Here is a 16,605-nt window from a genome sequence, read left to right as displayed (position 1 = left end):
TGCGCGGGGTCAAGGAACAGCTCTTTGCTGGTCTCGTGCGGAGCCCTCCGAAGTCGGTGGCAGAGTTGTCCGAGGCCGTGACTACGGAGTTGATCCTGCTGCATCGGTCCAACCAGTATCAGCAGCCCGTGAACAGCATGTGCGCTGCTGTCATTTTAACGACCATTCTAAAGCAACAGTGACTGTCTGAGAGAGCTCATTCGCTCTGTAGTGCCTGAAGAGTTGCAAAAAGCCGGCGTCACACCAACACTGCACCCTACGGTAAGCTCCCTTACGAGTGTCACCAGTGATGAGCTGCACCAGGCCTTTCGTGATGACTTGCCAGCTGATAATGCTACGGCATGATCTAATGTATACCGCCGTGCGACCTACGCGAAAGCCTTAAGGCACCCTGCTTCCTCTCCACCGTTGTTCGGCCGTCACTCCGTACAACGTTGTCCGTACAAAGTTGTCGGTACAATATTACTTCAGTCGGTGCAGCCGATATCGTACTGCGAAGCTGGGTACGCGCTGCCACCCTTTGCTTATGCTGTTCCAGTTGCACATTGTCCGAAGCAACCAGCCCACTACACCCACGATACACGCACGTCCCCTCGGAAGTCACATGTTTGGCGTGCCCACGATCGCCGCCTTCTGTGCTTTCACTGCGGTGAGCCTGACCACCTATACCGGCGGTGCCATTATCGCCGCCTTGGACTTCGTGGCTTTTCCGCCTACTCGCCGCTGCTCCGATACAGCGAGCGGAGATTAAGGACTGCCTCCCTCAGCAGCACTTGCCACCGCCTGCCGGGCGGCAGTCTGGGTCACCGTCTCCGAGACGATTTTTACCTCCGCCCCAGCGGTATTCTACCACGTGGACGCCAATCCCCGCCGCGAAAACTAACTAAAGCGATATTTGGGGGCGAGGTCGCTGACGATCGAAGTGCTAAAGACCCCCGATCGACGCAGACACGGCAGACCGCGATCCGAAACCACCTACAGCTGAACAGGACAGGACAACCGGCTTTCTCTCGATAGAACAGTGACTATTAACGGTTACGCAGTTAGCGCTTTAGTGCACACCGGTGCAGACTACTCGGTACTAAGTGGGAAAATTGCAACGCAGCTGAAAAAAATAATCACGCCCTGGCATAACTCGCATATTGGGACAGTTGGTGGCGACGTCGTTACTGCCTAGTGGAATACTTCATGACTAGAGTTGCAATTCAACGACCTACATTTGTAGCGTGCCGCTTTGTCTTACGCGAATGCTCTCGCGACGATATTCTTGGCGTTGACTTCCTGCAGGAGTATGGCGCTGTTATTAATCTTCAAGAGCGTTGTATCACATTCTTGGCCGACAGAGCAATCGACGTGCAGGACTGTCAACGGCGTGCCGACGTACTCTGTGTTTCCGGAGACAGTGTAACGCTTCCTCCACGAGCCAGTGTACTCGTCGACTTCACAGCTGTGGCTTACGCGATGACGAAGCGTTGGCCGAAACTAATTTGGAACACCTTTTGAAGCAAGGTCTTTGTGTGGCTAGAAGCGTTATACAGATTCGGGATGGCAAGTCGCAATTGCTCGTTACCAACTGTAGCAACGAGCACCGACAATTTTACCGCGGCACTTCGGTAGCGTTTGCAGACCATGTAGCAAACGTTAACAACTGTTCCCCGTCGGAATTAGTGGAGACAGCAGCCACGTATCTGAGCCATATCGAGAATAATTCTGAACTGTCCACTGACAGCCGGACAGCTCTGCACCAGCTTGTGCATAAATTCCGGCCCTATACCCGTGGGACCACAACACCAAAGAACATAGAGTTGCGGCAGTGACCGTTGATCACATGGGAGAGCTGATAAGCAGCGCAACCCCAAGGAGCTGCACGGTAACAGAGGGGGAAGAAGCAGCTGTGGCTCTAGCAGCGGCGGAGGGTTACCGTAGAAACAGATCCTTGATAATACTGACAGACTCCAAAGAAGCATGTAGAAATTACACGGCAGGTACAATCAACAAACGGGCGCTGCGAATCCTCCTCGAGGCAGGGCTTCCCAACGAAAAGATACTGCATACGGTTTTCTGGGTGCCGGATCACACCGGAATAGAGGGTAACCAGAGGGCCGACAGTCTAGCTCGCGAGCTCTTATACCGAGTGGGACACTAAATGGACCCGGATACCAGTAGGACGGTGGACCCAACGTACGCGGGAATATTAAACCATCCACGAGGCAAAAGGGTAATATATCCACCACCCCACCCATATTTAACACAACACGAAGCAGTCGGCTGGTGAAGGCTGCAGACAGGAACATTCTCCAATCTACATATCCTACATAAAATGTTTCCCAGTCAATACAGGGACACATGCCCATGGTGTGGGGCCATCCCAACACTATACCACATAACATGGGAGCGCAGAAATATCGTCTCTTTCCACAAAGAAAAAAAACCACAGTGCGGAACAGTGGGAGGGCCTGATCCCCAGCGGCGTACTCTCACTCCAAAAACGATTGGTGCAACACGCTCTCAAAGTGGCCAGGCTCAGCGGTGCTCTGGAATAGGGGCGCCGACCACTTAAGTCGACGGAGACTTAAGTAAAACATGAAGACATCTGTTAGCCCCTGAAAGCTATAAATAGAGCATTAAAGTTTTTCCTTCCTTCCTTCCGGACCTTCTTCGTGAGTTCTTCAAATGTACGCGAGACTTCCATCACTAGACACAGGATCATCCCGTTCGCGGACGCACGCCCGATACACCTGCAGCCTTACTGCGTGGCGGCAAAAGAGCGCGAAGCCATACGTGTGCAGGTAGGGGAGATGCTTTACGATGGCGTCAATGAACCTTCCAATAGCCCGTGGTCCTCCACGGTCGTTCTTCTCAAAAAGAAAGACGGAACGCTCTGCTTCTGTAGCGACTACCGGAAGCTTAAAAACGTGACTAAAGACGACGTGTACCCACTGCCGCGTATCAACGACTCGTTAGATAGGTTATGGCGTGCCCTCCATTTTTCTTTTCTCGATTTAAAAAGTGGCTACCATCAAATCGAGTAAGATGAACGAGACCGTGAGAAAACAGCCTTTATGACTCCAGACGCTCCCTACGAATTTTGTGTCCTTCTTTTTGGCTTGTTTTGAGCCCCGGCTAATTTCCAGCGAATGATGGGCACTGTGCTCAATGAACTGAAGTGGTAGACTTGTCTTGTGTACCTTGAGGATGTGGTCGTATCTTCTGAAGCGTGCGAGCACCAACTTCACCGCCTGCGGATTGTGCTGGAAGCCATCTGATCGGCAGACCTTACACACAAGCCTCAAAGGTGCCACTTCGGTTATGAAGAGCTCAAGTTCCTCGGGCCGACCCGAGGGGTCCGACCCGATCCGGACGAGCTTGTCGCTGTGGCCGCATTTCCTGCTCGTGCCGATGCGAAGAGCGTCCGGCGCTTCTGGGTGTGTGCGTCTACTATCGCCAGTTTATTAAGGGCTCTTGGAAAATAGCGGAGCCTCTTATTAGCCTTACAAGGGACGACACACCATTCGTCTGTCATAATGAGCAACAAACAGCTTTTACTGAATTACGACATCGCCTACAGTCAGCAGACGTTCTTGCGCATTTTGACGGTGATGCCGATACAGAGGTGCATACCGACGAAAATAGCATAGGTCTTGGCGCAGTGCTCGTCCAGCATCAAGATGGAGTGGAAAGATACCTATGCCAACGCTCACAGTCCCGCGCAGAGGTGAAATGTTCGACTACGCAGGAGAGCCTCGCAGTCGTGTGGGCTATGATCAAGTTTCACCCCTACCACTACGGTCGTCCCTTCAAAGTAGTGACGGACCACCATGCCGTCTGTTGGTTCGCAACCATGCTTGACCCTTCAGGACGACTGTGACGGTGGAGCTTCGGGCTACGGGAATTTGACGTCACTATCGTTTGGCCGTAAGCATGAAGACACTGATGCGCTGTCTCATGCACCCCATTGATCCTGTCAGTCAGGAAATAGAGGACGATGACGGCTTCCTTGGCGCCATTAGCTTGTCGGGCTTGTTTAGATGGCAGAGTGACGCCGATGAGATTCGACCAATCATCCATCATTCAGAGGGCCGCGGCACAGCCATACCGCGCCATCTGTACCACTCGTTGACGTCCTTCTGTCTACGAGACAACGTGCTGTATAAGGAGGATGACCGTTCGAGCAGCCGTGCTCAACTCCTGGTACACCCAAGAGACACGCGAGATGACGTCCTCTTCGCTTTCCGTGGTGAACCCACATCTAGACATTTAGGCTTCTCACGAACACTCGCTTGAGTAAGCGAGATGTACAATTGGCCCGGCCTTTCGGCAAACGTCAAACAGCACGTTCAAGGCTGTCGTGAATGACAGCGCCGAAAGACACCTTCCGATAAGCCGAGAGCTTCCTTCAGCAAATCCAAGCACCTCGCACGCCTTTCAACCAAGCCGGCATGTACACTCTCGGACCGTTTCCTTTTTCTGCGACGGCAACAAATGCGTGATCGTCGCGACTCATTATTTAACACGTTATGCTGAGACGCAGGCGATCCCAGGAGCCACGGCTTCAAATGTAGCGCAGCTCTTCATGCGCCACATCGTAATGCGCCACGGTGCTCCCTCCATTGTCATAGCAGACAGAGGAACAGCATTCACTGCCAAGCTCATGGATGATGTTTTTGAATTAGGCAACACAAGGCATCGAACGATGACTGCTTGTGATCTACAGAGCAAGGGACTTACCAATCGACTGAATAAGACGATCACCGACGTGGTTTCCATGAACATTGACGTCCTACACAAAACATGGGAACGGATCTTGCTTTACGTGACCTTAGCGTATAACACCGTGCAAGAGACGACGCGATTCGCAACATTCCGCTTTTTCTACGGTCGCAAAGTCCAGACGATGATGGATGCTATGCTGCCGTGCCAAGAAGGCGACCACTTGACACCTGACGCCGATGTATTTGCGGAGCGTGCCGAGGAAGCTCGGCAGCTCGCGTGGCTGCACATCGGCCAGCAGCAGCAGATGGACGCACGACGCTACATCTGCCACAGGTACGTGTCCTACGACCCCGGAGACGAAGTTTGGGTGCGGACTCCTGTTCCCCGCCGTGACCCCTGTGAAAAGTTACTGAGCCGGTATTTTGGTGCGTATAAGGTACAACGCCGCGTCAGTGACGTTAACTCCGAAGTGGTCTCGGACACAACATCGCAGAGACGGACCCGGACACAAAGGCAACCGAGCTCGGACATAGTTCACTGTGCGCATGAAGCCGTACACTGCGCGTTCATAATATTCTTTGTCTCATTCATCCTTGTTTGTTTTCGCTGTCCTTTATCTTCGTGAGCTTGCCTAACTGTTCATTCACTGTGCCAGTGGCACGTTTCCTTTTTTTTCGTATTTTCAATTTGTCGGTGTGGGGTTATATTTTGCGTTATCTAGTTGCGTGTTTATAGCTTACGTCTATTTTGCAGCATCGAAACGATGCTTTTGTTCGGAAGGGTGGATAATGCCACATGTAAGTATGGGTCGAGGGCAAGAGTGGGTCGAGCCCAAAAGAGCAAAGACCGCGCGCCTTTCCTGCTCGTGAGCCAACCGCGATGGACGCACTTTCCAAGAGTCCGCTGCTGGGTGGTTTTCTTAAAATACCCAAGAGTATTCTGTAGGCTCGTGATTATATGATGTTAATTATTACAAACGACCTGCAGCAAATATTACAAGTACGCAAATTTGGGCTTGGACTCGGTCACATACTTTTCTTTATATTTTCTGATAAATGAAACTCCTCTATATGACCCAACAACAACCACGGACGAAACAGGCAGCGGCTAGGTTGCTTGTTATATAAAAAGTTCTTAGCAATGCCCCAACAGCATAGTGAGCTTGTACAATCACTGTTTTGAAGCACATGGCCGATTGGTAAATTGAAGAAGGTTGATGGATCACAATCTATTGGGCCAACTTTAACATTATATGCGGAAAAAGGATTGATACATGAACGACAGTAACAGCTATAATCAGACCGCACAATGTGTCGCAGCGCTGCTGTGTGCCAGATGCTGCTACACCTATCGCGAGGCGTCACTAATTATATACCAACGACACATTGTGCTTCTAAGCAAATAATGTGCTCGAAGCCTGGATTTCAGAGCATGCGAAGAAAATAAAGTACTCATGAAAATTGTGGCTTACCATACCTGTGAAGATGAGGGACGTTCACTTTTTTGTTGGAAATCCACGTCACGGGTACATCCTTTACCGAAAAGACGATCAAATTTTGCCTTCACACATTTCACCTTATTTGCATCAAGTACATTCTTGGATGCTCCTACTAAGTGGAGGGTGTCTCGGAAGCAGAGCATCTGTATTTTACAGAAAGAATGTGTTAACTGAAAGGTGGAACTTATTTTCTCAGTAAGCAGATATCAATCTAATTTTAATTCTACTCCTCATAACTAGTACATGACGTGAATTCAACTGTACAATGATTTGCAGTTGCTGTTTTGCACTCAGATTGTCGTTTTGTGTAGTAAATATTTGCCTGCACTCGCGCGCAGCGCTTTATTGTGTACATCCCCCATGAAATTAGATCATTATTGCGCATCGCGTTACCAGCTCAGTCTGTGCATTTCGTGGTATAGTGATGCGAAGCAATCGAATGGCTCATTGAGCCAAAAAGCCCGCGCCTACTGTCCGCAAGAGCGAAATGGCACCTGGGTAACCCTTGCCTGCGATGCCACGTCACGAGCTCGCCCCGAAAAAGTTCCCATTGGCTGCGACGAGACGTCTCGAGCCCGCCTCGACTGAGCAGATCGGATGAAAGAGGACACCCGCTGCTGCATTAGGGCTCCAGGTGTTGCCTGACGGGAGAGCCTCTCGTTGCACAGCACGCCAGTGACACGCGGCCTTGGCATTGCAGGCTGTTGCTGCTTGCTGGCTCGGCAGCATGTACCGCTCTGGTAAAATACCCGCAGTGAAATACTCGAAGGACTGCTCAGCTGCGTTCCATTGGGCATTGATGTGTTCTCATTTATAAGTCATGAGAAGTGCATAGGTGTCCTCGTGATTTTTTTTTAAATTTTGCCAGCTGATACCATCCCACGTTAATATTGCCAGCAATAAAGAGGTGGTCTGATGATTTCTCTGGGGAATGCGTGTGGTAATATTACGAAGTTTTCTGCCGAATGAATGATGTATGACTGCTGATTCACAGCCGCCTTCTCGGAAAGCACGCTGACAAGCGACTTACAGTTTCCCCACTTTTTTTTCCTGCATGAGGTCGCTCTTTACGTCGCTTCGTTAGAGGTGTGTAACAGAAGGTTCGTGTAAAATGGGCACAGATGGATGAACGGTTGAGCTAGGAATTCCGAGCACTCTTTGCTTTCACGGCTTTTTGTTATATGACTGAAACACTTGTACATTTATTTTCAGGTCTTCAACTCATACTCAGCGTCATAACTATTTGAAGGCACCGAAGAACAACGCAGCACACGAGAGAAAACAATGGGACAAAGAGCCACTCGCAACTGCTGTATCTTTAAAGACATTCCCTGAGCGCGGATTCAAGGCAGAGTGAAGCAATTCATCTGTTTACCAGTTTTAAATGGGAGGAGCTCAATTGCAGAAGCCCTTTCTTTGCACCCGGAGCATAACCCCAACAATGCAGACCTGCACAGAACTCTATTTTCAGATCAATAAACTGGAAAACATTACCCTGAGGCAGTGCAGTTGTGAGATCCAAGCCTATTCATGTTATTTAAATGGCGATAAAACATTGCCCACAACTTGTGCGATCTTCAAGCTTCCGTGCTTGGTTTCAATCGTCGAGAAATTGTCCACATATTCAAACACTCTAAGAAATTGATTAGCTGCTAAAATTTTGTGCAAAACTTCGTCCATTTGTTAAGTAAATATATTACATAACCTTGGCGCGATGCAGGATCCTATTGGTGTGCCAACTTTCTGCAGAAATACCCCTCGTCAAGTGTTACAACAGTGGACTCTAAGTAAAATTTTTAGAGGTCAACAGTGCCATCAATAAAAAAAACTGGCATAGTTACAAGAAACTCAGTGCCCTTCCTCTCTGTGATGAAGGATGACCAGAGAAGCTGTGCATGCAGGCCCCTTAATTGCGAACCGCGCCTCCGCCGCATGTGGGCCCGGCATTGCACTATCTTTATGATCGGCCCACGTATGGGCAGTACTTAACACCTGCTTCACCTGCGCCGCGCATCGGCCCGGCATTGCACAATCTCCGGGATCGGCCCACGTATGAGAAGTGCTTAGCGCCTGCTTCACCTCCGCCGCGGGTCGGCCCGGCATTGTGCTGTCCCCTGGATGGGCCCATGTTTTTTGCTAACAACAACAACACGAAAATTTTCTTGGATGTTAGAGGTATGCAGCTTCGCTGTAAAACAAACAGGGTCAGTTCCGTCAATACACTAACTGACTGCCGCAAATAAAACCTCACGGGGAAGAGAATCAAATAAATCAGCAATATGGAGAGAACAGTAATAACCGAAGTCACCGTCAGCTTACGAAAACTCACACACTACATCAGACCTTCATCTTCTCCAAAAAGACAGCAGTTGTGAGTAGCAGTCTGTGCCGGTTGTCTTGTTTGCTTCGTGTGGTTCTTTGGCACCTTCAAATAGTTATAATGAATCGATACCAACTTGCCAAACAAGAAGTTCTCTTAGGTCTTAGTCACCCGCCCTTGTGGCTTAGCGGCTAGGGCGTTGCATTGTTATGGATGACATGGCGGGAACAAATCCCGAGCGCGGCGCTGTCGTTTCTATGAGAGCGAAATGCAAGAATGCCGTGCAATGGGTGCGCGTAAGAATCATATCGTGGTCTTCTCTAGTAAAGGCATAAAAAAGTACGTAATAAACAGCAAACTGCGCCTTACGGGGATCACATTTTACTTGGCTTACCATTCGTCACGATGAAAAAAAAAATCGCATTGCTTCCTGGTCATCGGTCCAAATGTGATCAAGCAGGGAGACGCAGATTAGCTATCGTTTTTAGAGGGAACAAATGTGGACACCTGACTGTAGCCAAACGTTTTACTCTAGTTGTTTTCTTTTTCTAATTTGAAGAACATTTGGTAGATGTGAAGTGCTGCCCAATGGGTGTGTGACACAGATCACGTTTCGTTAGAGTTTCATTCCCCACACTTTCGCTTTATTCTCTCATTCGGATTCACAATCTATGCTCCTTCCTCTTAAAATATCTACGGCTCATTCTAAGTGCACTTTCAACTGTACATCTGGCAGACATGGTGGCCCTCTTAGTCGCAGCTGCGAATGAGGTCGCTTCCGCATCACCTTCATTGCTTTATGCATGCAACCCAGTAATAGCTTTTCTTCTGAAATGCCACGAAAGCTTCTCGGCTAAGAATTCAGTGACTAAACACTGTGGATGCATTATATATCATAAACGGCTGTTCGACACAGCGTGCACATGCACATCAAAATGCATATTGCATTATCTCAAGCATTTCTACGTGTATACAAGTTTGATAAACTCTGGCTCTGCATACCTAAATCTAGGTTTTTGAACGGCCTTGGAAAGGCAAGTTGGAAAGAATAATAATTAGGCAGTATGAAGAAAACACATGCCAAGGCAGATGCAGAAAGAATACCAAAACCATTTATCTGCACTCAGAGCACAAAAAAGAGTTCAACAATAGCAACGGTAGAGATGGTAACCTGAAGTACGATCCTATAGCCTCCTAACTGCTTCTGTGGGAAATGAAACGATGTAAAGTAATCACAGCATTGGTGACCACTACGACATAAAGAAAAGGCCAAGAGCATAATAAGCAAGCCTTCTGATATCCTGGATTGTAGTCTTACACTTTTTGAAGCACCAAGTTTACCTGTAGTCTGAAACCTGGATATGCGGACAAGCCAAGCGCCGAAGAATATGTGAACTGACAAGCTTGTCTGTCATAAGGGGTCATATATGTAAACTAATAAGTAGACATTGCTCCCTCTTTCGTGTGCCTAACACATTGCTAACCCACATGGCACAGTTGAGTCCGGAGACCACTACGTCACATCTGCTGTACGTCACGACGTATAAATGCCACTCCGACCCAAACATTTGCAGAAACAGGTACTGCGGCACTGAATTTATGGTGACAGCTGAAATCTTACATTATAGTCCAATATCTCGATGCATCTGGAGTGACTTCCCGGTTGGGAGAAGGCTGTTGCCTCTCAATCAAGAAATAAGATCACTAGCAGTGGGTTTAGACTTTGAAAGGTCTTCAACGCTTAGGCATTGGACAGTTCGTTGTCATGTAGACCAGTCTGACATGTAATACAATGATCATTTTCTTTCGCTATAGTTTGTAGCTCGGCACTGTGAACCGCCAGCACACAATAGGGACTTCATTACACCGTTAAGTAGCTTCAGAGGTTAATTCGCGCCACTCAATATTGTGCATACATCAAGAGGTGCTTGTAAAATGCTGAAGACTGTCTCAATGATCGCCAACAGCTGCGTGGAGGCGGATGCGATTTTGTTACTTAGATGAAAACATCAAATGTGATATTTGTACTAGCGTGACGAACGCCAAAGCCGCCTATATGCACATTTACACATGAGCATTTTTCTGGAGATATGCATGCAAGTGGGAATTGTCTGCTGCTCGCGACAGGTATCACTAACCTTTTTTAAATACCATGAATCGATAAACACAAAGTCAGTCCCCTATAGTGAACATAACCAAATCAGGACAAGCCTTGAAGATAAGGCAGGGCAAAGTATTATTTCATGATGAATTTATAACATTTATTGGCTATCACAAAACTGCAGTGTCCTGGGATGTTCAGAACTGTTGATAGGAGTTGGTGCTGGTTACAGGATAACTGCTGCAGCAGAATAAAATTGTTCGCATTGTGGAAATACGACGAAAGGTTGGATGCAAGCTCTCGTTTTCTTTTCTGAAAGACGAGCGCTCCGCTGATAATGAGCTGGAAAGGACGACGTATCCTTGATGAAAAAAGTGCGGAAACTGCTGAAGAATGCTGTGTACCATTAATCCTGTTATGCGACAGAAGAAAAGAATGCGATGTTAAAGTTTGTCTTCAATATAAATTCTAATCCGGCGAAAGTAGTGGACCGCCTTGAGAAGCATGGAGTAGCCACCACTGTCTAACCGTTATCTTTTCGTTACTACATCGCTACAAGGAAAATGCCCAATAAACCATATATGTGATACTGCAAGCAGACAAGGGAAACCCTACTCTTTTTGACAAACAAGACTAAAAGAAGAAAAATTGTGGCCTTAATGTACGATCCGCACACCTACTGCCATTTTCAGTACGACCCAACGCTGAAGGTACAGATGGTTACACAAGACCCTACATAAAGTTTTGGCAAGGCGTTTCCAAAAAATTAGCCACTCTGCTTTCAATTACTTTGTCACATGGAGCCCAACCCTGCTCTTTATATCATTCCTAAAAAGCAGAAATCAAACGTCCAGTTGCCACCCATGGAAGAATGCATACGATTTCTAAATACCCTCCCTAATATCTAACACTGCATCACAAAGTCTCTCGTTAGTAGAAGCGGCAGCCGCATCCGCAATGATGATGACTATGTAACAAAGGCAGAACACACAAAAATTACTGAGTGCGACGTCATCATTTTCTTTGATACCACATCACTGTTTAATAAGTTTTTCTATTCGACTTTCCGTAGATGTGTGTGCCATTTCTGTCGAAAGAGGCGCATGCATAGCAGTACGATCACCTCTTCATTTGCCCGACGGGATTTCGGTGTTTTTTTTTCACAGAACTATATTTTCCTTTTGAGATCACATTGCTGAAGGTAATGCAGAACAGCACCACGAAAGTTGCAATCTTCCTCCCTGCCGCGTCACTGCGGTAACCTTAACTGAAGCCCACACCATTGTGACGTAGTGGATTTGGTGTTGCGCTGTTAAGAACGAGGGCACGGGATGAAACCACGGCGAGTGCATTTCGATTGCAGTGAAATGCAGAAAGACCCGTTGTTTGGTGAAATTATCAAAATAATCCTGAGTCTCCCACAAACACGTACCTCATTATCATATTGTGCTTGTGGCACGCGTACGTTCCCAGAATTTTTTTCAAGTTAAAGCTCTTGAGACCTGAAGTTCTGACAGTTCCATATGAGGTCTCGAAACAACCTTGCAACATGTAGATGATTTCTACTGTGTGTTTGAAAAGGGCGCTCTTAAGCCTTACACAAATCATCTGAAGAGAACTGAACCCGCGGCGAAATTCGCCGTTGAAGAAGATATTCATTGCAGCCGCCAATGTCCTGGAAGAGGCGCAGTCAGGCTGTCCTCTAGTAGGCCTAAAACACACATGCACAGGTCTCTACCTCCGCTATTCGTTTCTACTTCATATATTACAGAAGTGCTATATTGGTATGTCACTCATCATCGCGAGGGCTAAAATGATCTGCGCCAATCCTGAGGACAAAAAAAAACAACTTCACTTACACTCGCACGACAGGACTCTCGACTTGCGCTTGTCACGAGCTTTCCGTCGGGCTCGTGCAGCGCAGGCAATCGGAAGGGAGGCCCACATTACTTACGTCTCATGCGTAAATAAACCAAAACAAGTCCTCCGCTCGTGTAACCTGTGTAACTTTTTCTTAGACGGAAGCTTCGACAGAATCTTGGTGATGTGAAGGATCGAGTAAATATTGAACTAATCCCAGTGTGAGATGAATGATATTCTGTGCTGTGTAGTGTTGGCACGCTTTTCGTACATCGTCATTAGCCCGAATCAGTATATGGAGCCAGTATACAAAGCTACTAAGATGATTCACTACATCTTTCTATGAAAGGAAGCATCACACTCATAGGAACAAGTTGTACAGTTCCGGGAAAAGAAACCGGGACCGATACCTGTTCGTGGCGGTCTCTTCACCATTGTAGGACTGCAAAGATTCCTGCCATAAAACCTGTATCACGTTTCCTTATTTTTATGCATGCTTGGTAACGTACATGCTGCAGGATTTTGAAGTCACAGTCATGCAGAAGCCCTAGAAACGATGTTCCGACGCTTGCTTCCGACTTTGCATGCGTAGAGCCACGATGATGAACGACGAGCAACGTTTCTCGCGGTCCTCGGTGTGCACGCATATACACTACAGCCTGATCCCGCTTAGTTGCTTGCGCTTATTGAGTTCTCAAATGTAAAAAGTTCATGCATGCGCAGAACATTGCGATCGTTTTTTTATGAAATGGTGTTCTTTCGAAGAGTAATTCTGCGAACAAGAACGGCGTATTGTGTGAGTTGGGAAGTATCTGTTAGGGAAACGCACTAAAACGATTATAAGGAAAGAAAGTGCTCATGTAGCCCTTACAGCACCATTAAGCGCACTGAGCAGTAAAGGAATGAAAGAGCACGCGCCAGTGAAATATGTTGCGCAGTGTTTTGGTGCGCTTCGTCTGATTTCGTAGAGCCGCCGCGATTGCTCCACTGCTTGGTTGAGGCTCGAAATTTGCCCTAGATTTCTCAATAGAACATGCGACTCGCACCCACACTCTCTCATTACTATTCATATGCTACAGAGAGAGCCCCAAATTGGCACCAACTCCACCATTAGAATTGGCCAATACATTGAGATCGACGGGTTCCTTCATTGTTTCCTACCTGTTGTGCTGAGAACCTTTGCACGCCGCGTAGAACTTGTACCCGTCAAGTAATTCTGGTAAAAAAGAACGGGGATACAGATTGCGCCTGCACATAATCAGAGAATGCTTTCATGCCCCACGATGGCTACAGAACTGTAGTGTATTGCTGACATGAAACGTTCAAATTCTGCATGGCTTTAGCTGTTTCGCGTTTTTCTGTAAGTACAAGAAAGTGGAAACTTGTGTGCCAAGCGTAATGATATTTCACCATATTATCGTCATATTCTACGTATTTTTGGTGCAGTTGTTTCATTTTAAAGGGCTAATTTAACCGCTAATGCAGCGAAACATTGTCCTTACCATTGCGTGGACGAGTTCTCTCTTGGCTTTATATTGAATCCCGTATAAACATAGAGCAATATGAAACAATAAAAGAAAGCACAATTACACATTAACACATTACACATAAGCATTATCAGCACAATAGTATGACTGAAAGCATTCACATATTAACACATGAAGAGTATACATTCAGACTCTCGTATCTACGTTAATAAGTTCATGAAAAAGATGTAAACCAAGATTTGTCCTAATAAAATGGGAAGTAAACAGGGAAGCCACAAATGTGTTGAAATGTTGAAGCACACGCCGTTATGGCCTAGTAGCTATTGGATCGCCTTCAACTATGGGTAACTATTGAACTATGTGTAACGCTAACCCATAGTTCAGGGTTATGCAGAAAGTACGGAAGCATCACAACCATAGCCGGTTAACGCTGACGTAACACAAAGTATGATCGTCCAAACTGTCATTTATCTTTACCATTAGGGCGCGTTTGATCACCATAAAGTTGTTGATATTGGTGCAATGGAGAACGGAATATTATCATTTATTTCTTTACAAAATAATAGCTTCTACAAATTCAACTAAACAATTGCTTGGCTATTATAGTTTTTGTTCTACATGAAAAACGTAGAATAATTCGAGGCTAAAAGACAAATGTTGTTAACACCAAAGTGATGGGCACGCCAGTGCACAGTCATATTGCCAGACGCTCAACATTTCTAGCCTATTCAGTAGGAGGCTATATTTTTGCCGTAGTGAAAAGCTCGGATAGCTCATTTTGAGCGCAACACAAAGGGCATAACAAATAAGACAGTACTGCATATTCGGCTGTACAACGTACGCTCTTTTGCAGTCTTATCTACCCCTAGGTTTTGTCAAATAAAACTCTAAGTTACATTTTGAGGCAGTTTACTTTCATCGATCACAATATATTTCTTGCTGTACACCAATATTTATTTGTCAAATCTTCCTATTAGGTTCATCATTGTCCTTTGTGCAAGTATTTCGTCCGCACTAAAAAAGAAATTCTAATGAGGAATGAGAAATATCGGGTTTAAAGGTAGGGCTTAGTCACTTTTTTTGTTGGGTGTGTGGTAAGCACTAGGAATATTTTGCGAGATTACCAATTACGCGGAAAACATTCTAACTGTTATAAAACGGGAAACGTTGCTTTCTGCTCCATCTTAAGCTGCACCATTTGTAATTTTGAAAAAAAATACATAATAAAAAAATAGCGTGCGTCTTTTCGTGTGACTTTCAAGGTTGATAATGTCCTTCTCGCACTCTAGAACTGAACCCTACGTCGGCAACGAAAACGTTTTTTAGTGTGGAGTGATTACTATCTGCTATAAAGATTTGCTTGGGTGCTTAATTGCTACTGCCCAGCTTTTTGTACATTGAAAAGTAGGCACTTCGTCTCCTTTTATTGTTCGCGTTGTGCTCGCGCTTATTTGTGCCCGTATGCACTTATTTATTAGTCCAGTGTATAGCTCTTGCGTCGAGCCAATTTTATTCACAATTGTGTATGCTTTTTACTTCGCATCTTTGTTTAACATAGATGACATGTTTACGTGTTTCTTGCAAGTAATTTGAACCAAACTTTTCTTATATCATCTTCGGTCATGGCGTACACGTTTGCGGACGCGACTTATTTTTGCCATTACTGTGCCTTGGTTGCAAGGAATAGACAATAAAAATTAAGCATTGAATAAACTCAACATTCTGCTTTCCTAAAGTACACCCACTTCACTTCTGAGAGGAATTTATCGTTTAGACTACTGCTTTGGTGAAGGCACTACCGTGTTTATGACGGGGCGTTTGAAGTGGTTCGTTTCGGTTGTAATTTCGAAAGATGATTTTCCCTTGTTGCAATTTTTGTGCCAAATAATTAACCTGCGCAGTAATTTGAGCGGGTGATCCTATATTTTTAATGAAGAGACGTAGCATTACTGACGGTACAATAAATGAATATATATTTATCATGTAATTATGCTAGCTCTCTATGAAATGCACAATAATTATCGTTCTCGTTGACTTGCTTTTAATGAAGCCTCCAGCACCTTGGCACAACATTGTGTGAACTTTACACAATTATCGACAGTCGAACATTATTCGTGACTGAAGGGGATATAACTGCGTTCACTTCTCTTCCTCCTCCATAGTTTTAGAAAGAAAACTGCCCCTCGGGATGACTAAAGGATGTTTAATTTCTGGCCAAAGCAACACACACGGAAAATAGTTTCATGCGTCTTAAAGAGAAATCTACCTCCCAATGCCACTTTTGCCTCTTTCATACCGAGCGCAAAGGTATCGATCAATGTGATCGCTGGCTTCCTGATTCGCTATAAAACATGATCAACAGAACACTTCTACCAGCAATGCCATGCAGCCTCTAGTAACAAGAAAACTGCGCGTTAACTTTTCGATATGCTTTGCAAGTTTTCCGTGAAATAGGGCGGTCTTAAAAAATGAATTTTCGTCATGAAGCATCGCCGAAACCCACACACAGTATTCCCAGAATTTCAACAACCAAGCAACGCCATATTTGCGCTTTAGACGGATCATACATTCCACATTAAAATCACGGCATCGGTGAATGTCCGAAAAGTTCTATCGCGGTTGCCTT

The 16,605-nt window shown here is 46.0% G+C and overlaps 1 protein-coding gene across 1 annotated transcript in view; it reads right to left on the bottom strand.

Moving 5' to 3' along the window:
* Window positions 1–16,605, bottom strand: part of LOC142563372 (uncharacterized) — a 65,455-nt gene that overhangs the window by 7,317 nt on the left and 41,533 nt on the right. Inside the window, exons 4-5 of the mRNA XM_075673932.1 lie at window positions 13,995–14,020; window positions 6,190–6,354 (exon numbers count right to left, since the gene is read on the bottom strand). Coding sequence (XP_075530047.1) covers window positions 6,190–6,354; window positions 13,995–14,020 — 191 coding nt within the window. The remainder of the gene's footprint in view (window positions 1–6,189; window positions 6,355–13,994; window positions 14,021–16,605) is intronic.

The sequence above is a fragment of the Dermacentor variabilis genome, chromosome 11, assembly GCF_050947875.1.
Source record: "Dermacentor variabilis isolate Ectoservices chromosome 11, ASM5094787v1, whole genome shotgun sequence".
NCBI classification, from domain to species: Eukaryota; Metazoa; Arthropoda; class Arachnida; order Ixodida; family Ixodidae; genus Dermacentor; species Dermacentor variabilis.
This window is presented reverse-complemented; position numbering and strand designations above follow the sequence as displayed.